Below are 22,938 nucleotides of genomic sequence, written 5' to 3'. Positions count from 1 at the left end.
TGGGGTTTATGAAGTGTTTGAAACTGTCTCAAGTTCCAAAGCGGTAGTTTAGAATGTTGAAAGTAAGTCTGGCAAAATGCCTCTCATCATACAATTGCCAAATAACCTTCAGCACACTGTAATTATGGAGATTTCAGGAATGTGTGTAAAATGCAGTGCAAAGACTTAAGGTAGACTCTGTAATGATAGTGTGGAGGAGGGCATGTATTAGTAACTGAGATTTTTTTTAAGTGCTCATTTATAATAACAATTTTTAAATTCAGTAGCCTCCTACGAAAAAGGAGATGAACAATTTTAAATGAAAGTGTTAAAAATAGGTAATATTATAGTGAAATAGCTCGTTTTAGAAAGCCGCATAAGAATAGGTTGCCTAGGGACTATGATTTCAACGTTATTTGAACAAGGGAGGCTGTACCTAGAAATACTAATAACATGGACACCTGTAAGACAGGGACACTTCTCAACTAGGGTCCACCTTTTATTAGCTACGTGAGACTAGGTATGTTATTTAAACTCTTTTTTCTATCCCACAGATTCTATGCCAGAGACTCTTTATATAGTAAATAGGGGCAATAATAATTCCTATAACAAAGAGCCATTTAGTAGAATAATAATAATAAAATACCATCAATAAAGAAATGTATCAAACTCTTATTAGGTTACAGGCTCTGTGCTCAGGGCTTCACATGGGTTATTTCACTTAATGTTCACAGAAACATTATGAAGACAGTAACTAATACGATGCCCATTATTAGTTGAAAAAACTAAGGCATAGAGAGTTTAACTGACCTGCTCAAGGTCATATAGCTAGCAAGTGGTAGAGTCTTGATTTGAAGCCAGGTTGATGCTTGAAATTTTGCCCTTACTATACCTTTATTGCTTTGAGTCTTCCAAGTTTTATTCATTCTATAAATGGAAATTCTCCAAAAGACAACCATAACCGTTAACCCCTTATAACTGAGTAGGAATAATGACTGTGATTTCAAAGCTTATAAAATAATGTAAAGGACCAGGAGTGGGATAAAAAGCATGAATAGCCAGGGAAGATGGTACTATGCCAATGATCAGTACATTGCCCCTGAGCTCCAAAGCCACTCTTCACTGCTCGCTGTGTGATAATGGACCAGAGTCTTGTAAATGGTTCTCCTTTGACAGCTGGTACAATGTTGAGCTTTGTCACTAGAGGGACACTGGAGGAGAAATGGATTTCTCTCCAAGCGGGTGCTCCCTTCACCAGGCTCCTGCAGGGCAGTTCCTCCAGCACTAGACTCCTACAGCATGACTTGCCCAGGACCAAGCTCGTCCAGTGCCTTCTGCAGCTCCAGACTCCTGTGATGCAAGGATGGCTTTTCCAGAGCCACAGCTTCCCTTGCCACCCTCCCAGGAGACTGTGCAGCAGAGTGCCACCTGTCTGCCAGCATGCAATGAATGACTTTCTGTAATACCCTAGGAGGCAAGCAGAGGGCCGCCAGTGTGACTCCTCTCTGTGAACAGCGCCCCCCTGCAGCCCCTTGATGGCTTTGCAGTGAGTTCTGAGACACAGCACCTCCCTGTGGATGGCTTCCCCTGACACCCCTGAGAGCAGATTTCTGCAAGTTCCATCTGCAGCAGCTCTGCCAACTTGCCAGGTGGCAAAACAGCGATAAGCCCTCTTGCACAAGGTCTGGGTCTCCGCCCTAGCTTAGGTGGGCCTATTCCCTGGTCTGTCTCAGGCCTGGGAGTAGTGGCTTCTCTTTAGATCTTCTATTCCTGTGTTCTTTAGAATCCTCTTTGCTGCTTACTAGCCAATGTTCTATAATGTGTGTATATTATATCTAAAATTGGAAGAAAAAATGAACTGAAAAATAAAATTAATTCTAAAACATGCCTTGACTGTACTTGCTCTTCAGTTACCGTTCTTTTTCTTTCCTCCCTACTATAGTCAGTTTCTTGGAAAAGTGTTAGCTTTTCTTGGTAGATGTCCCACAGGTACCTCCGACTCAACATATTCTGAAAACTAACTCTAAATCATCTTCTCCTCCTATATTTCCTCTCTCAGTAATTGCCTATCTTTGACACAGTTATCCGGGCTGGAAACCTGATAGTCATACATGTCTTAACATCTCATTAGGGCACAAAATCCTTTAAATTCTATCTCTGTAACACTTCTCAAATTAATAGTTACTTCCTTTCTAGGGTCCCCTTATCTTCAAAATAATAATAGTTACCATTTATGAGTGCTTATTATGTGCTAGTCATTGTGCTAAAATTAACCCACACAACTCCAAGAAGCAGGTACCATTAGCCCCGTTTTACAGATGAGAAAACTTAGACTTTGTAGCTTATTTAATTTATCCAGATATAAACAACTAGTAGAAGGCAAAGTGAAAATTCAAAAGAAGATAGCTGCGTCATACAACAAGTTCCCACCACTCTAATACATACACTGCCTTCAGTCTAGCCCCATTATAATGCATCAACTACACAGTTTCCAGAAAGCTTTCTAGAATGCAAATCTGGTCATGTCACTTGCCTGCTTAAACATTTCAACAGGAATTTTGTTTCTGGATAGGATTTAATAAGTAGTGGCAGGTCTTCCTTCTCATTGCACCAGATAGAAAAAAAAAAAAAGGTAAATTACAGAAATAATATTCTTAAAGCCTTCAGAGAGCTGTGAAAACAAATATTATCAAATTAAAATTATGAGATAGTAGAACCATTCTCAGATGAGCTGAGATTGCCAAATCTTTTCTTCCCTTTGGGGATTAATCATGTCTGGGCATTGCTAAGAAACAGGCTTGCCATAGATAGATTTTCTAAGGGAAGGGAAATTCAGAAGAGTTTTTGATGACTATGTGGGGTGGTGTGATGGACTGGAATTTGGAGAAACTTTGTAACTGTGGCCAGGGTTCCCCACAGGACATATTCTGAGTGCTGGGGTAGTGTGGGAGGCTGTGGATTGGACTGGGGAGGCAGATTAATGTTTCCTTCCATCACAATATTGCACTACAGGGAGAGGCCTAAAACAAACATTTGAAACTGAAAGTAAACGAAGTCTAACTAAAGCCATAACCCAGCACTGACCGAACTCCATCCCTAATTGGATTAACATGGTCCACCCTTCATGCTCTCTGTCCAGCTAAGGAAAGGGTGCATGCACTGCCTCAGAGAAAAAACGTTAAGTTCATTATCTGTAGATATTTAACACATAATTTCTGCCATATAATAAAAAATTATACAGAAATTACAGGACTTGCAAGAAAAAAGGAAAATGTGACCAATAACCAAGAGGAAAAAATAGACATTAGAAACAGATCCAAGGATCACCCAGATACTGATGTTAGCAGGCCAGGACTTTAAAATTATTATAAATATGTTAAAGAAAACAGAGAGAAAATTTGGACAAAATGGATGAAAACAGAAGTAATTTCAACTGAGTATTAGAATATATATAAACAAGATTCAAATGACATTTTAGAAATATATATACATATATATATATATATATATACACATATACATATAAAATCTGAAATTGGGAACTGATATCATGGGTTTAAAAGAGATTGGCAAAAGAGACAGGATTAGTGAATGCAAAGGTAAGTCAACATAAAATATCCAAAATGAAGCCCAGAGAAGAAAATAAAATGCAAAAATGAGAAGAACATAAGAAATGTTTGTGATATAATGAAAATCCAACATATGTGTAATTGCAATCCCAGAAGGACTGGAGAGTGGTAACTGGAAAGAAACAATATTTGAAAAGATAATAGCTGAGAATTATTCAACATTGAGGAAAGATGTATTCAAGGATTCCTATCAACCCCAAGCAGTATATATACAGAGAAAAGTATATTTATGCCCACTGTGATAAAACTGCTAAAAAACAAGGATAAAGATAAAAACCTGTAAAGCAGCCAGAAAAAAAATTACATTCAAAGAAGCAACAATAATATGAAGAGTGGAATTTTAAACAGGAACTACAGGAGCAAGGAAGCAATGGGATAGTATCTTTAAAGAGTTGAAAAAAACTGCTATCTAGGGTTTTAAACCCAGTGAAAAAATCCTTCCAAAGTCAAAATGAAATAAACGCATTTTTCAGACACATAAAAGCTGGGAAAATTACTCACCAGTAGACCAACATTATAAGAAATACTGCAGAAATTTCTTCTGAATAAAGGAAAATAATCTCAGATGGAAGCCTAATACCCCAAAAAGAAATAAAGTACTGTAACCTCTAGAGTAATCACTAAAAGGTTAACACAAAGAGATCTAAAAACTTAAGAATTAATAGAAGAGATAAAATGGGATAATTCAGAATACTTGACAAAAACATTCCAATGGTTCCGCATTTCTGGTAAAATAAATACCAAAGTCCTTAACACAGTACACCAGGTGCTCCATGATTTGGCCCCCATTTACCTCTCTGGCCTTAATTCTCATCATGTCCCTTCAAGAACCCAGCCATTTGGGACTACTCATAGCTCCCTTAGCACACCATCCATATACTGTTCCTTTGCCAGTAATATCATCCCCCTTTTTTCTTACCTAACTAATATCAATTTAACTTTTAATATCTAGCTCAGGCACAATCTGGTTTCTCTGTAAAATCATCTATGAACCTCCACGTGATCCCACAGTACCCAGTGCTTATCTCTATTATAGCCTTTGTTGTAAAACATAATGATTTGTTTCCTTATCTAGTTCCCCAACTAGTCTTCAAGAGCTTTGAAGGCTGTGCCTCTACACGTCAGCTCTGTGCCTCCACCACCCAGCACAAGGGCCAGCACAGAGCAGGCATTCAATATTCACCAGGAGGGCTAAATAAACACATGAGCAAGAAGACTGCTATTACGCAGAGCATGTTACCAACCTCCCCCATTCTCCAGACCCTTATTTCTAAATAGCACACCAGTACCTCAAACTCAACACATTCCAAACTCAACTCTATTCATCTGTGTCAAACTCAGTCAACGTGGCACCATCTGAAGTCACCCATTGCAGCCAGCTTGGAATCATTTGGACTTGTGCCCTACTTCATCTACAATGTGTCTTTCCTTATGTTTCCTTGATCTTGACTTCCTCTTCTCCTCCCTCGCCCTTTGAACTCCTACTCATTTTAAGTCCCAGCTCAGAGGTGACTTCCACTAATTCCTTCTTATGCCCCAGGCAGAGTTAATCTGCCTTCTTCCCTGATGCGTCCACAGAACTTCATTTGTGGTGGCATGTGTCATGCATTCTGCTGTCCTCAGTAGTCTAGATCTGTCTCTCCCTCAAGTCGGTGAAACTTTTTAAAAAAGGAACTGTTTTCACTTGCAGAGAAGGCAGATGACTGGAAATATTTAAAAGGGAGCAAAGAAGAAAAATAGAAAAGCAAAAGAGAGAAAACGTCTTTTTTAAACGGTGTGGAAACTATAGAAAAATTTTATATTAAGAAATCCAGGAGAAAAAATTCTCTTTGATAATGTATTAGAGGTTTTTTTGTATTTTTAGTATTTCCAACCAGCCATTCACCCCCAACTTCCCCTATACATCCTCCCTGCCCAGGAGGAGAATTTATGTGCAGATGAAGGAGAATTCTCCTGCTGCAGAACATGCAAGGCTCCTCACAAAAACAGGAGCTCCCAGGGCTGAGGAGAGGCATTTGCTGCCCTCACCCTTGCTCTCTCCCACTTCCTGGCTCTCCATCTTCTGCAATCTCTTTCTTTCCTATTTCTCTTGCCTCTATGCTGACTCCTTGCTCCATCTTGGTTTCCTCCTGTGTGCATGTTCTATGTCTGGACTGTCTTTACACTTTGTTCTGGCTCCCTGGATCTTGTCTTACTGTCTGTTCCCCACATTCTCTTCCGTCTGTGACTCAGCAGGACAAGATAAGTCCTCCCCATGTTTATTCTTGAAGATGAATCATCCTGGGGAAAAAGCAGTAGGCTGATAGACTGAAAGCACAGTCAGATGCACTAAAGGTTATTTAAAGCCCTAACGTTTGTGGATTCATGTTTTTGAAGAAATGAGCAGATATCATAGATGATCCTCCTGAGAGCAAATGAATGACTATAGATTTAGAAAAGAGAAACTGAGAAAAAGCAAAGGAAGCTGATAATAATTAGACTGGAAATACAGCGGTGAGAAATGACAGCTGTACCTTGTTTACAAGTGGAATTTTTTTAAAAAAGCGTTGACCAGCTGTCATGGGGAACCAAGCAGAGACAAGAGGCTTATACTTCCCCAAGTGTAGACATAAATGCCTCCCTCCTACAAGGGTTATTATTTCTCAAGGATGATGTTGAACCCCCATCTCAGAGGATTTGAAAACTTTAGAAACCACAGATCTCAGATGGTTCGAGTGCAGTTCTGATCTTTTGACTGTTACAAGTTGAAAACTTCTCTTTTCATTAATTATTTTAAATGAATTCCCTGCCGTGTCCATATGCTTTCTGAGTGCCTCGCTGAGTAGCAGGTTGTGTTGCCTGCACTCCCGTCGGGTCCCTCTTTGCGGGTAGGATGTTTGTACAGAAATTACTCTTCAAATTCTTAAGACACTCAGAAGCCTATAACAGTCCGAAAACTAGAGCATTTTTTTGCACATCTTGTTTCCAAATCCTCAGAGATCATTCACTTCTGTTTTCTAAATTAAGCTTTCTTGTCGACTCATCATATTAGCCTAGCACAACAGCTGGAAGGCTCTAAGACAATACACTTTAAGTAGCTGCTATTTATAGTGTTTCACATGAAAAGAACAAAACCAGATTGTCAGAGACTCTGTTCTGAAGCTGCCTTAGGATATCTCTTTCTCTGGTATCAGATCTGAAAATTAAGATTATTGGGAGGAATGGGTTCTCATTCATAGCAGACTCATTATATATATTCATGGCATTCTGACTTCAGAAAGGTGGCAAAACAAAAATATTCCTCTTATGTATTTTGGCCTGTTGACTGTCCTTTCTGAGAACACAGATCGGCAGCTGAGCTATAAATCTTAGCAGTCAAACCACACGTCATTTCACTGCAACCTACAAGGCGAACACGTGTTACCTTCGTGCTTTTCTACTTTGTTTTCTTAATTGGTTGAGTTTCGTGGGGAGAGAGGATGGACGTGGTATGATGGTTGAGGACTTACTTTCAGAAAGTGATGGAAGCTCTGGAATTTGGGGACATTCCTCCTCTGGTTCTTCCCTAAAGTATTTCTCAGGGTCTAGAAGAAAAGCTGGTTTATTCACTTCAGGTAGTTCTTTCAAGTTTCCAATGCTTAATGACCTAAAACCGCCTTTACAACAGCAGGTTTTAAGGGAGGATGGGGAAAAAAAAAAAGTATAATATCATTAATTCCTCAGAAAGGGCTAGCACATTTCCAAGTTAACTTTTTAAAAAGAAAAATCTAACCTCCCTGTTACTCAGCTGGTACAGCTGCAGATCAGCAAACCCTATAAACACAGCTGTTCAAGATAAATCCATGTTCCTTTTATGCAAAGGGACCAGAAGAAACTCAAGGCTCCCCATTCATTTATTTTTCATTTTGTATTCTTTGCTATTTTCCCTTGAAAATGAGTATTCTGCAGTTTTGGAAAAGCTCCAGTTTCTCTTTTATCTGCAAGAAAACTGTAGGCTTTGTGAGATGGAATCTATTTTTCAGCGTTTAACAGCACATCTAAAATTTTGAGTTTGCAGGTTCATTTTCATTTTGCTAAAATATAAACCAGATCTTTATTATTGTATCTATGATGCACACAATGAGATAATGGGAAGGAAGACTCTTAATTATGCCCTTACAGGCAAAGTCTTGGACAAAATAAAGTTTTCTTTTTGCTTCATGGGATAAATGGATAATGGAATGGAAGTCTACAAAAACTTAATTCAAGATGTGATTCTATGTTTGTTTAACTGTTAGCTCTGTGAAGGTAAAAACTGTCTGTGCTTTTGTCATCGTGGTGGCTCAGTATCTAGGAAAAGTAAACTAACAGGTAATTAGTACCTGATCAGAGACAAGTCATGTGCCATATCAGTGGTTCTCAAACTGTACCAGCCATCAGAATCATCTACAGGGCTTATCAAAGCATAAACCACTTGCACCATTCCCGTTTCTAACTTAGTTGGGTGGGGATGGGGCCCCAGAATGTACCTAAATTCCCAGTGATGCTGGTAGACCAGGGAACGTACTTTGGGAACCAATGTGTTATATTAAACCAAAGGAGAAATCTTCACAACCTTTAAAGTATCATTATGCCCTTTTGACAGATGAGGAAATCAAGGCTCAAGATGCTTTAGTAACTTGCCTGAATTTACATAACTGGTAAATGGTAGACCTTAGACATCAACTCAAGTATATTTCACTCTAAAAGTTGTGGTCTAAGGTATAATAATAATAAATAATATTACTTATAAAACTGTATTGAGTTTCTACAATATGCCAGGCACTAAGTGCTTCACATATATTTTCTCATGTAATCCTGACAAAACCCTTATAGAGTAGATTAGTTTATAAATATGCATTGAATATTAACAAATGATAATGTATCTTTTGACAGCAAAATTTCAACAGAAATGAGCTCATTTGCTCTGTGAAAGTGCAGCTTCCCCTTGGACATAAGTTGACAAAAGATATGTAGTGAGTGAAATATTCTCGTTATATGATGGAGCTTCGAGAATGATTCTCACAACTCTTCTAAGTAACACACTTCAATATGATAACAATCCTTTTGTTTCAATTACTTTTTTTTACAGTTTTTTTCTGGTCAGCCACAACTAAACAAATATGTTGTTCTGTGTGGCTTTGGGCTTTCTGAGAACAAAAATAGTTTTAATTTTATTTTTATCTTTTAAACACTTAGGAGAGAGAATTAACATCCTGTGCCAACTCTATTTTGGAAACTATAGTGGGCACTTTCCACATGTTTTCTGGTTTAGACCTTATACTTCTGCCTATTGTACACTGTGAAGGCTTGGACAAGTCACTTAATATCTCTGAGCCTCGCTTTCCTCCTTTGTTAAAATGAGATCACAAGAGCTTACTTTCAGATTTATTAAGGAATACCAACATTCCTGGCACATAGAGTAGTTACTTGTTTTCTTCATACCAATCTATAAAATAATAACACGATAAAATATATCAACAGTGATTACTTACTGAATGATTTTTTTACAACTTCACCATTGTAAAGGTTATGTGTTTTTTTCTTATAAACATTTCCTTCCTTATATTCTTACCTAAATTTATAACTTCTGATGGTCTGACACTGGAAGAAAATAATTTATGATAAAACAAAATATCAACCACAAAGGATGAACAGACACTTTCTGGCTATAAATATACACCTTTAACAAAAAAACATCTCTATCCTGTGGACCTAAGTAGTGACAACTGTTTACACTAATCAAGTTATATCTTTGAATAAAATGCCTACTAGCCAGGTGATGGTATAAAAGGGTAAGAGCCACGAAGGAGGAGAAGCTAGTTAAGCTAAGGTCCTGTCCCCATAAAAACTGGAAGGTCAGAGAAAAAACTATGAAAAAGAAAATGCCACAGAAACGCACACTATACTTGCCCTGTGTGTAAATTATATGGGCTAATCAGTGGTATGTATCAAAAGCTCTTTTATCCAGTGTTATGCCTGGATCTTCATTTATGGTATCCAAAATTCAAAAAGAAAAAAAAAGTTCAGTGCTTTTGAGGCTTGTTACATGAATCGATAGGAAAACTTTAGATTAGCTTGAATCCACAGGAAAAGTTTTTATCAATAAAACACAGGAAGTGAAACCAGTCCGTAGTTGTATATAATTCCAGTCAGGAAACAGGAAATGGTCTCAAATATATTTAACATTCACTGTCACAGACCTCAACCTTAATAGCTACAAGCCATGTTTCCAAAAATTGTTATTATTCTCTTGGAAGCCTCAGGCCAGAAAACATATCTATTTTTCACAAAATCATTGAGAGCCATGGGGCCTGCCCTCTCCCTTCTGCCTCCTTTCCTTGCACCCTTTAACCCTTTGTGATTACTGCTGCCCTTAACCTTTATTCCCTATTTTGCTACACATTGAGTAGCTATAGAACCTTGAGATGTTTCCTATACTCTCAGCCTCAATTTCCTGCTCTGTATGAGATTCTTACTGTGATTTTAAAGGAGATAAGATGGATGAATGCTCAGCAATGTGTCTAATAAATAATAGTATTCAATAAATGTTTATTTCCCTCCTTCCTTTTCCTCTCCCCTAGTTGACTGTATCTCCCAAACCCAAATGAGCTTAAAAGTAAAAGTTTCATTTTAGAGTAGTTTTAGAGTTACAGAAAAGTTGCAAAGATAGTACAGAGTTCTGGTATACCCCTCACCCAATTTTCCCTGTTGTTAACATCTTATATTACCCTTTGTCACAATCAATACTGATATATTATGATTAACTAACCTTAGTATTTTATTAGGATTTTCCTAGCTTTTCCTAATGGCCTTTTTCTATCCCAGGATACCACATTACATTTAGTTTTCTGACTCCTTAGTTTTCTCTGGTCTATGATAATTCCTCAGACTTGCCTTGTTTTTGATGACCTTGACAATTTTAAGAAATATCAGTCAGTTTTTTTGTAGAATCTCCTTCAATTTGGGTTTGTCTGATGTTTTTCTTATGGTTACACGAGGATTATGGATTGTTGGGAGGAAGATAACAGAGATGAAGTGCTATTCTCATTATATCTTATCAAGGGCACAGGCTATCAACCTGACTTACCACTGTTAACTTTATCACCTGGCCAAGGTTGTGTTTCCCAAGTTTCTGCAGTTACTTTTTCCCTACCTGTCTATACACTACTCTCTGGAGGCAAGTTTCCAAGCACAGTCTACACTTAAGGAAGATGAAGAGGAGAGTTAAGCTCTATCTCCCTGATTGGGGGGCATATTGACATAAATTATTTGGAATTATAGATTTTATTTTTAAGGAAATCTTCGCCATCCAAAAGACTGATGGTAGGTAGCAGCTTTTCCCCAAATCACACTGGAATGGTTTCCCTCACAACATACTATCTCCCATGAATAAGACATATTATTCAACCCTCAGAATGGGAGAAAATATTTTCAAACAAAGCAACTGACAAAGGATTAATCTCCAAAATATACAAACAGCTCATGCAGCTCAATATCAAAAAACAAATTACCCAATAGAAAATGGGCAGAAGATCTACACAGACATTTCTCCAAAGAAGGCATACAGATAGATGGCCAACAAACACATGAAAAGATGCTCAACATCACTAATTAATAGAGAAATGCAAATCAAAACTACAATGAGGTATCACCTCATATGAGTTAGAATGGCCATCATCAAAAAATCTACAAACAATAAATGTTGGAAAAGGTGTGGAGAAACAGGAACTCTCGTACACTGTTGGTGGGAATGTAAATTGACACAGCCACTATGGAGAACAGTATGGAGGTTCCTCAAAAAACTAAAAATAGAACTACCATATGACCCAGCAATCCCACTCCTGGGCATATACCTGGAGAAAACCATAATTCCAAAAGATACATGTACCCCAATGTTCATTGCAGCACTATTTACAATAGCCAGGACATGGAAGCAACCTAAATGTCCATCAACAGAGGAATGGATAAAGAAGATGTGGTACATATATACAATGAATATTACTCATCCATAAGAAGGAACGAAATAGTGCCATTTGCAGAGACGTTGGTAGACCTAGAGACTGTCATACAGAGTGAGGTAAGTCAGAAAGAGAAAAACAATATTGTATATCACTTATATGTGGAGTCTAGAGAAATGGTACAGATGAACTTATTTGCAAAGCAGAAATAGAGAGAGAGGTAGAGAACAAACATATGGATACCAAGGGGGGAAGGGGTTTGGGATGAATTGTGAGATTTGGAATTGACATATACACACTACTATGTATAAAACAGATAACTAATGAGAACCTACTGTATAGTACAGGGAACTCTACTCAGTGCTCTGTGGTGACCTAAATGGGAAGGAAATCTAAAAAAGAGGGGATATGTGTATATGTATAACTGATTCACTTTGCTGTATAGCAGAAATTAACACAACATTGTAAAGCAACTATACCCCAATAAAAATTAATTTAAAAAAAAAGACATGTTTATTCAGCCACTATCCGGGCTTTGAAGACAAGAATGATGGTATCTTTAGAGAGTCATTTTAAATAGTAAGAGAATCTGTAAAAATAAGAAGTTGGTGGTGGATGCAGGAAAGGTAGATTACGGTGCAGTTAGGTCTTGCAGTTACTAGGTTAAGAATATATTTTTTTCCTCAGGAAAGTATAACTGAAATAAACTGAGGTGCAAAAGTTTGAGGGAGGTCTATCTTTGGACTAGTTAACACCAGACCTTAGTTTTTCTCCAAACACCCTGAATGGTTTCCTGCTTTTAGATCCTTTGTTTTCCAGCTCTCTCATCCAGTGGCATTTAAACTGAGTATCTTTTGTATGAAATGAAAGACTTTGTCTATCTCCACTAAAGAATTTAATCCACAGAGGGAAAGAGGAAGGCGGACAGTAAGAGAAACTCTTCAAGAGAGTCATAACAATCTGCACGAATTAGATGACTGCCTAGGAAATGGAGCTATACTGATAAAACTCCAAGACAAAGGGCAGTTCTATGAACAACTAGACTGTAGAATCAACTTCGATTTACAGGCCAACCTATTGCTTCTTTTCCATAGATATTTGACTTCTTGGAAATTGGTTACTATGAAAATGTACAAGGAACTGGAAAGAAGTGAATATTCCTAAGAGTCCAATATTCCTAGTGGTCGAATACAAAGAAGCTAAAGAATGTAATAAGGAACACAGATAGAGTTTAAAACTTTTGCAAAAATGTCTTATGTGCTGATGCAAGAAGGGAGCCTACTATGGGCTCTGACATCTTGCCATCAATTCTATGAGAAGGAAAGACTCTAAATCTGCCATCTCTCGGTTCTGGATGTAGAAAGGAGGAACGATGTGTGACAAGTCCCCAAGTGCCCTAAAGGAAAGTGAAGGTACCTAGAGTAGTGGCTTACCCATAGCAGGTACTTGACAAAACATTTGATCACTTGACTCAGGGACCAGCAACTTTTCAATATGGTCACATGTTGCTTGTCAGACAGGCAGAACAGAGCAGTGGCAAAGTGTTCTGACTCTGGAGTTCGAATGCCTGCTTTGAAGTCCCTGGCTCACCTCTTCTTCATTGTGTAAATCACTTAACTTTTTTCTGTCTTGCTTTCCTAGTTATGAAATGGAGATTATAATTGTAGATATCACCAAGGATTATAGTGACAATTAAATGTTAAACACACAAAAACCCTAGAACAGTGCCTGGAATATGGTAAGAACTCAATAAGTATTGGCTACTATCTCTTTAAGAAAGAATAATACAATATTTTTCACTCAAAGCAGGAGTTCCAACACCCCCTACAGCCAGTTCTAATACTCTTATTTTATGTTTGTATTTTTTATATTTATAATATTCCTATTTTATTTTCTCACATAAGCTCTACTGGCAGAATAATTAGATAATCAACAGCATATAAATAATATTAAATATCAGTTCCCATCTAACAATAATATGGAATTTAGAACATAATTATTTCATATTTCTAAGGAACATTAATTTTAAGTGTACCTTCTGCCTTATATAAACTTACAGAGAAATTAATGGAATTTATGTTTCATTTCCCATCTAATTATTTTATCCTGGTTTCTAATAATCATTTCCCCATAAATATTTTTTTAATGGTAGCCAAAGAAAAATTTGTCACATAGTAGAAGATGGGGTAGATTTGCTCTTTGTTGCCCTAGAGTAAGATGAAGATGGATGAGAGCATGTCCTACAAATGGATAGATCTGACCTACAATTAGAGCCCTTCTATAACAAAGAGTGGTTGAATAACAGAGAAGGCTATCTGCACGATGGTGAGTGCAGCCCGTAGGATATATTCAAGAAGAGGCTGGGATGTGCTCCTCTTAAGGCCTCAATAGGAATTAGTCTAGCAGACATCAGATACCTCTTTCAAGTTCATTATTGAATTATTAAAGATTAACAAACGTGAAAAATGTTCTCTCACAAATAATTAAAAAATACAACATAAAACTGATGATTTATCAGAGTGGCAATTCTAAGACAATGACAATAGTCAGTGTTGGTTCAGAGACAGCCATTTCTATATACTGATGGTGGTAGAGTCTTCACATAATTGGGATGGCAATCTAGCAAGACTCAGAGGCCTTTAAAACTTTGACTCAGCAACTCCAATTCAAAGAATTTATTGTAATGATGAATTCAGTCAGGTACTCTTAACACGTGTGCATGAAGGTATTTAAATAAATGTTTCTCAGTTAAAATTTGTAAATATTTTAAAAGAAGACAATGTTTAAAAAGCTAGGTGATAAATTCCTAAGAGGTCATTACGAGTACTGATGTCTGTAGATACTCATATTAAGTAACTCGGAAGTGCACTGGCTGTATGTTTTTAAGTAGTAAAACAGGTTATAAACTGTGTGTATTATATCCTCACATTTATAAAATGTATATTTCTTTATTTGTATATGCATGCTCAGAACAAGACCTGAAGAGTGAAATGCCTAAGTATTATTGGTGGTTTTGCTGCTAATGATTTCTTTTCATCTTTTTCTTCTTGCTTGTTTGTATTTCTAATTTTTCTCCTAATGAACATGTATTATTTTCATAATAAAGAAACACTCTAAGGTTATATTGTCTAAATTATTCATTTTATCTACAATTTTTCTAGATTACAATAATTTTGTATGAATCCAGAAACCAAATATTGCCATAGGTTAAGAAAAATGTATGTCCACTGTGGTTTTTGTTCCCCCATTTAGTTTTTTCAGTTATTTCTTTTTTTCCCCATTTTCTAGTGGTACTATGACTTTTGCAGAACCTACAGAAGGAGAAAAATCTATTTCTTTGTGTCAGTTTTTAACTCAGCATTAGGACTTCCTATTTTCTCTTAAATTCTATATTCATTTGCATATCCCCAGGACTTAAATTGAAGATGACATTTTACCACCTACCTACTTCTCACACACAATACTATAAAATACCTTAAGCACTATAAAAACCTGGTATTTATGTATTATAAGACAGAACATCATAAATGCCAAGCTTTTTATCCTGGAAAGAGAATCTTAGGAGTTAAGGTTAGAACATGGCTTTAAATTATTAAATTTTTCCTTCATTTTTCAAGCTTCTTTCATTTTCTATTGGCTTTTTTCTTTTTTCATCTGTATCTTACTCTTCCTCCCCCTCCATTTAAACATCCCTCCACCCGCATACACACACCAAATGTGCTTTTCCCCTTTTAGTCTCTCTAAATTCTTTCACATATTTACTTTTCTTTCATACTTTTGCATATGGACAAGAACTGGCATGATTTTCTCCTTGGATTTCCTAATCTGATTAGAAATAGGGCACATTCTTCAGAATAATATTTTCTTAGGGAAAAGGTGATCTGTAATCTCTTCAGTACTGGATGGGGGCCACAAGGGACATTCTACATCTGACAATTGTATTTCATTTGTAGGTTTTCTCCATAGGATTCATGGACATGTTTCCAGGAGAAGTGAGGGCTGTATCTGCCAAGTCAATTCTGAGGATACGTTTTTAACCTTTTCCTTTCAATTAGTTCAAAAATTCCAAAATGATATTATTCCCTTCTATCTCATAATTACAAAGTCTTAAAATTTATTTCAATTCACTCATTTGAATTAAAGGCAGAAATTTTAAATATCACAGGTATTTTTGGATGTGTTGTCACTTGAAAAGATGTGGTATAAACAGAGATAACTTTGCTTTCTACTGCCGGAAACATCTCCCAAGGCCCACAGAAATGTATAATGAAGGTGAGATGATCACTCTGCTGTAGTCTTATTTCCTCTGGCAGAATGCAAAGCTCTAGTTTTAAGAGAAATCTGTGAAGTTAGGAACCTATACATCAGCACTAATTTTCAGAAGACAAGTAAAGTGTCATGGAACAATAGGAAATGAAATAAGATGGATAGAAGTCAGAAAGAAGTCAACAGTTTAAAGTGCCAATTTTTAAATCTAAGGAAAGGCTAATTTTAAAAAAAAGAATAACTGAGATTGTCATAAGTAATGGGAAATTAGTATCTTGGCTGAAATACTCAAACAGGAATCTGTGACACTTGCATTCACTCTTCTAGAAGTGTCACAGGAAGAGAAACAATGATCAATCTGTGTTACCCTGGGGTAACTTTATCTCCTGATCTGTACAATTGAGTTGGGTGGCTGGGTGGGGGCATTTTATCGTACACCAAGTCTTTCCATTCTCAGCACTCTATTCTTGTACAGCGGCGGTCATGCTGTATTTCTAAATTGAAAGATTCTTCTGCCTGAAAGTAAAATGCCACTTGACATTTCAGCAAGCCATAATTCAAGGAAATGGAAGAACAAATACCAAAAGGTAATTTAATGTAACAGGATATTTAAAGGGGAATTTTTTTTTCTCTCCTACCTCGTCATCAGAGGTCCAAAAAGTCTGAAAGCAAAATAATTAATTAATTAAGAGGTAAAAAGTATTCCCACATTCCAAAGTGAGGTGCTAGATCAATTCCTTGCGCAGGCCCACTTTGTCAAGAAGGTAGCATCTTGTGATGCTCAGCCAACCACCGCTCTAGGATAGAAACAGACTAAGGATGCAGCAATCCTAAGAGAGGACTGCACTGGAGAGAGTCGTAGGTGTGCACTGAGAACCACTCCCACGGGAGAGGAGGAATGTTTCCCCCTCAGTTCTAGCTCCTGTTCACATAAACCAGGCAACGAGTTTAACACATGCCCCCTGGGGTAACCATTAGAGGGACACAGTGAACCAGTGACTCATTAATATCTGAAAAAGTCTACTGTGGTTGAAGGTACACCAGTGAGAGGAGGAGAGAGGTAGCTGTGGAGCAGTTGGTGTGGCAAGGACGTGTGAGCTTCCTATTGGTCAAGCAGAAGTTAACCCAAGAGAAGCTGTGCGAAAGGCGAGGCTGCCAGTGTGAGGGGACTGGAACAGAAAAACCCCAACTGGTGGGTTTGAGTCCCAAGAGCTTAGCCAAAGAGTGCATTAATTTAGAAAGGTGCAATGCAGAGGTCTCTGCGTGGTGTCATCAGAGAACCCTCAACTGTACTCCCTTAATGTAAACTATGGACTTTAATAATAAAGTATCAATATTGGTTCATCAATCATAACAAATGTACCACAAAAATGTTTGACACTGTGTGGGATGGGCGTGGGGTATATAGGAATTCTCTGTGCTTTCTATGCAATTTTTCTGTAGACCTTAAAAAAAGTAATATAGGTACATGGTAATAAAAATGCCAAGTGTATCAAAGAAAATACAATGAACAAAATTGTTCTCTCAAAAGACTGTTTAATATGAAAGGTGAAATTACGAGATCATGAGTTAGCAAGAATATAGGAAACAAAAGAAACAATTAAAACTGCCTGGCATTAGAGTTAGAGGAATGTAAGAATGGGATCCATCAGTGGCATGAAAAGAAGAAATGGCTGAACAACAGGAAGGAAAGGCTAGAAGTCATAAAAGGAGAGTGATATCCAACATTCAAAGTCAAGCTCTTTGAACTTCTGACATATATACCTCTGTGTGCCTTACTAAAACCAGGAGTAAAATCTGACATACATTCTAAGATGGACAGGTAACTAGCTAGGTAGATACATACATACACATATACACACATATATTGCTTTTGAAGAAAGGGGTTAATTTCCAAAATTAGGTTGCTAATGGAGTAGAAACAAAAGACTAGAAGACACAGAATCGAAGTCAAGCATTCAACAGAGACAAGAAGTAAGAATCAGATATCACCCTGAGAACATACGTTCTCCTGTTGCTACACACACATACCTACCAATAACCTAAATGTTAGCAAAATCTTGAAGTAGTCATTGAACATTCCACAAAGCACAGAAGGAATCTGGGGCCAATTTTACTCTTTACAGGTAAGATGTACTTACTTGTATGTTGACTCTTTGTTTTTCTTATCAAGTAGAGAATGTTTTGATGGGTCTAACCCTGATTCCTCCTTAGAAATCAAAGGAATTTCCTTTATGCTTTTCTCTTGAATCTTATTTTCCATTAAATTAGTATTTCTTTTAGGAAGGGAAAAACAGTTCTCAAGTTGCCAATGCTTTGCCTGAAAAAACAGAGATTTACTTTTATAAAATGTATTTTCCTTGAACATTTATATGTGTCTAACATGTGCTAGATTATTAATTGAAGTCCTGGGGACACCAGAAATGAAGATGATATGGTTCCTGAGCTCAAGGAGCTTACAGTCTTCTAAGGGAGATGGGACATAGACATGTAAGTTTAATAAAGTTAGAAAGTGATGTATCATAAGAAACAAACAGATATTTTCTGAAGAGATAATAATGAACTGCAAAACAGAAATTAACATTCCCACTTTAAAATCCTGTATAGCAAGATGTATATTAACTAAAAAGAAAAATAAAGCTTTGGTTGAAGAACTGTCAGAATTTTTCATACTACTACTTTCTTTGTATCTTCCCCTCCCAAAATCTCAAAAGCCAGTCCAATTACTGAGTACTTTTTCCTAGAAAAATATATGTGTTACATGATAGTTTTCACAGATCTTGGCTACCGCTCTTAATGTGTATCCATCTAGCGAGAGCTCCTCATTGACAATTTATGTTTTAAATACAGAAGCAATTTCCTTGTCTTCTATTTGTTCACACTGTATCCACAGGAGTGCAGCAGGGAACATAGCCTGTGTGATATGAGGGAACATTAGGGATCCCCAGCATATCTGACAGGCCTATGAATGATCAACCTTTGTCAGAGGATTTACAAAGTAAAATGCCTACAGGGGTCAGGAAGGCAGTGTCAATGAATAAATCAAGTCTCGTACAAGATGATAAATAGCAAATGAAAGTCAGCCTCAGTGTTCATAGGCAAAAGGGAAAGAAAGGTGGCATTACACTGACTTAGAGGGAACCCATTTTCCATAAAGGGGGCCATAGCTACTCTCAGGGAATGACACGTTCTTTTCCAAGAGAAGCAAGAAATTTGGATATTATATGAAACCTCTTAATGTTTAAACGTGGGCAACTAAATCAAATTTTAAACACTGGGTGAATAGGTTCAATCAAAGTCACTGGCCATCAAAGCAATCAGCTGAGGAGGGGTGCCAGTACACACTCTGCCCAGCATAACAGTGGTTAGTGCTGAGATGGACACTGAAGAAGCACAAGCATCATCTAATTTCTTTTTATACCACAATCATCTGACAGTTTCCTGGGATAAATGTATCTCCACAGATAAACCATCCCTACCCCTATCTCTCCAACTCTAGAAATAGACATAGCACACCACATACTTTTAAAAATCTAACTTGAAAACCAACCTCAGATCAATATGTTATAAAACTGATTCAGTTATTAAAAAAAAACTTCTTTTTTGAAATATACTGAATCACACTGCACTAAATTTTGAATACTTTAATCACACTGAATGTGATTGAAAAATGAAGCCTTAGTGTAAGAAATTAAAATACACGGTTGCTTTTCCTTTTGTTTTTATAACTGCTAGAACAGAATTAATTCCACGAAAAGACAAATGCAACATTCAAATGTAGGTCAAAAGTCACTACACTGTACAAATCAAGCTGGTTCAGGAAAAATTGCTCTGATCCTAGCTATATTTAAGAATTGAGTCTCTTCTTATCTCTGTATTTCCGTCTGTCTCCCATATCTTTCTGTTCTGTGAAAGAGTGTCTCTTCTCACACTATGAGAAGGACATTCACTGTTGCTTTTTTCCAGTATCTGCTAATTTTCTCTCTTTCTTCCTCCCCTCCTCTCCATTGCCCTCCCCTCCCACTGCCTCCTGTGGCCCTTGGAACTAGCAGCACCCATATCCAAGACAGCTTGACAAAAGTGAGTTCTTAAAAAACATTTAAAGCTCAAGCAGAAGGGACTAGAAAACCCAGCTGTCCCCCGCTTTGCCCGCCTTTACTTTCTAAAACTACCCAGATCTGGTGGCTCTTTTCCTATCTCAAACAGAAGGGAAAAAAACCAAACTATTTTCACGCAGGCTTTCTGAGGCTGAGTCCTTTGAAATACAAAAGTAGAGATGTGGATGGACCTAGAGACTGTCATACAGAGTGAAGTAAGTCAGAAAGAGAAAAACAAGTATCGTATATGAACGCATATACATGGAACCTAGAAAAATGATACAGAAGAACCAGTGTGCAGGGCAGAAATAGAGACACAGATGTAGAGAACAAACATATGGACACCAAGGGGGGAAAGTGGCAGGGGTGGGGGGCAGTGGTGGGATGAATTGGGAGATTTTGATTGATATATATACACTAATATATATAAAATGGATAACGAATATGTGACGACCTATATACATGATGAAGTTCATCAATTTCATCAAATAGCTGATTTTACTGTTTTTTTTTCTTTCCATCCTCTCCTTTCCCCTCCTTCCTTTCTTTCCACTTCTCAAGTTAGTTAAATCAGTTAGAAACCTTTTTTTGAATGTTAATACCATTTTCCTAACCTCTGTTATCATGAGCTGTTCTTTTGCATTTGTATCACAGATTGCTGCTCCTAAATGTACCTTTTTCAATTTCCGTATCAGACTTTTAAAAAAAAGTGTTACATCACTGCAATCATTTAATATTTGGACATTTTAGAATTCTGGCATTTCTGTTCATTTAGGAGTACTGTCTTAATTCCAGTAAGAACAAACTCACAGAAGCCCCAACTCTGTTAAGATCGTTCCGACCTCAATGGAGACTGGATAAGTTCCGTAGAGATGTGTGAGCCGGGTGGCCCCTTACTGGCTCTCTCCGCCTCTGCAGACTGCAGCATTTGTGTGACTGATGTCTGTGGTGCTCCTGTCCAGATCTTTGGTCAGGTAGAAATATCGTTTTTTTTATTATTCTAATATTTACTTGACATTTATTATGAGCTAGGCCTGATTTCCATTCGAATCTCATCGGCCATTAAAGTTCATTAGTCATGAAAGAACTGACTTCCATTTCTGGAACTGTAGCTCCAGGCCTCCCTTATTAACCAAGGCAGGTCCATCAAGTGGAGGACACTGGAGACACGAAAAGTTTGGGGCCTCTACACAGCTCAAAATGTACCAGGATTTGTGAGAAAAATTTCTCCTCCAAAATAAGTGGATCCCTTCAATTTCAAAATTTAGTAGAAACATACTACAATGTGGATACATTTACTGCATTACTATCAAACAGATAGATGACTATGACAGCCAAGTAATAATCAGGTAATAATCAAATATAGAAAATTTTAGAAAAAAAACAAACTCTTCTGTGCACTGTCTGATTTATTCCTGCCTAAATAACAATTGCTAATGTTTGCTGAGTTTCTCCTGTTCTAAAGTCTCTACATGAATAATTTCATGTAATCTTCACAATTGCCCATCCCATGAGGGATGAATGATCATTATTCCTATTTTATAGATGAGGAAACAGAGGCACAGAGAGTTTGAATAAATTGCCTGAGCTCACAGAAGCTAATAAGTGGTAGAGTTTGGCATTTGACTCAAGCTGGCTCATTTCAGAGCTCATGCTTTTAACCCCTTCCTCCCATGAAACTAAGCTCTGATTTATACCTGCTTATAAAAAAATAGAATAAAGAAAATATTTATTGTCTCACATTTCTTTTCTTTTTTCCATTTATTTTCATGGGAACTCAGCTCCTGTTCCCTTTGTACTTTGGGGGACAAAATATCAGCCTGATCTGTTTCAACCAGCACTGTTCAGACATGGTGGTGTGAGCATACCCTGGAACCTCCGTTTCTATTTGGCCAGTTAACTTGGTCCTATTCAGCAGCCTCAGGTTCCACTCTCATGCCCTGAGTATGGTGATTCTCTTCATGCTGGAAGACAAAGTCTGTTGTTGTTCCCTTTGTGAAGTCGGTTTGAGGATACCAACCTGTGCTGACAGAATTCCATGCAGCCCTTTAGGACATGGAGGGTGATGGTAAATCAGAAAATGATGGTAAATTGGGCAGATAGACCGTTTTGGGCCGGGTAATGCAGAAGTCTCCAAGAGCTGTACAGCCTCTTCTGCTCTGTAAATAAGGCAAGTGCTAGACTTTTCTCAGGAAAAAGAGTGACTGGGTGGGAACTCAAATCGGTGTGTGGGCAGGTGTGATGAGACAGCGTGGGGGCAAAGCTGGCATTCTGAACATGAAAGGAGTTGAAAAGCTGCTTTTGGCAGTTGGAGAAGTTAATGCAATGCTGACATTGTTATATGGCCATGCCACATGGGCTCTGGTGAGATGAGGTGCAAAAAAAAAAGTGTCTTCAAGCGGGTGTTGTCTGGAGTATAAGTCCTTTAGATGGTGCTGAAGCAAGAAATAGGGCTGTTCTAGGTATGGGTGCCATATAAACTGTGTCCACCAAACACAATCTGTATTGCAATTTTATTTTAATTAAGAAATATGTGCTAGTAAAACTGTTCATTTTATACCTTTGATAGTTTTCCTTAGTTATTTTGTAAAGTCTTTTTTTTCGTATAAAATACAAAAAATACTACTATTTTATAGTATTATTAGAAAATTGAGCAGGTAATCAGTGACACAAAAATCCCAAACTAACTCAGGATGAAAATAATGTTAGATGAAAGGCCAGGACTCTATTTAAATTATGTTTACGGTCTCATTTCAAATAAGGCATATCTTAACTGTTTATTCTCAAACAATGGTATATTACTGACAATACTGCATTCCTAAATTGGGGGATTGACTTGACGATATATTAACAGAGGATTTTCAATATTGAGAAAAATCTGTTTTTCCCCATGAATTATTTAAAAGAAGTCTGATCAATACATATGTTTTCTTTAAAATACTCAGATTGATTGTGTCTTCTTTTATCTAGAAAACAGACAAGACCTGATTCATAGTTATCTGCAACAAA

At 37.3% G+C, this 22,938-nt stretch overlaps 1 protein-coding gene across 1 annotated transcript in view; it reads right to left on the bottom strand.

Annotated features, from left to right (window-relative positions):
* The window catches only part of WDR49 (WD repeat domain 49), a gene marked incomplete at both ends in the record, with an annotated part of 136,260 nt that overhangs the window by 10,546 nt on the left and 102,776 nt on the right, over window positions 1-22,938 (bottom strand). Inside the window, 3 exon segments of the mRNA XM_079705231.1 lie at window positions 7,097-7,243; window positions 9,181-9,209; window positions 17,974-18,152. Of these exon segments, the coding sequence (XP_079561357.1) occupies window positions 7,097-7,243; window positions 9,181-9,209; window positions 17,974-18,152 (355 nt within the window).

This window comes from Hyperoodon ampullatus, assembly GCF_949752795.1.
Source record: "Hyperoodon ampullatus genome assembly, chromosome: 5".
Taxonomy (NCBI): Eukaryota; Metazoa; Chordata; class Mammalia; order Artiodactyla; family Ziphiidae; genus Hyperoodon; species Hyperoodon ampullatus.
This window is presented reverse-complemented; position numbering and strand designations above follow the sequence as displayed.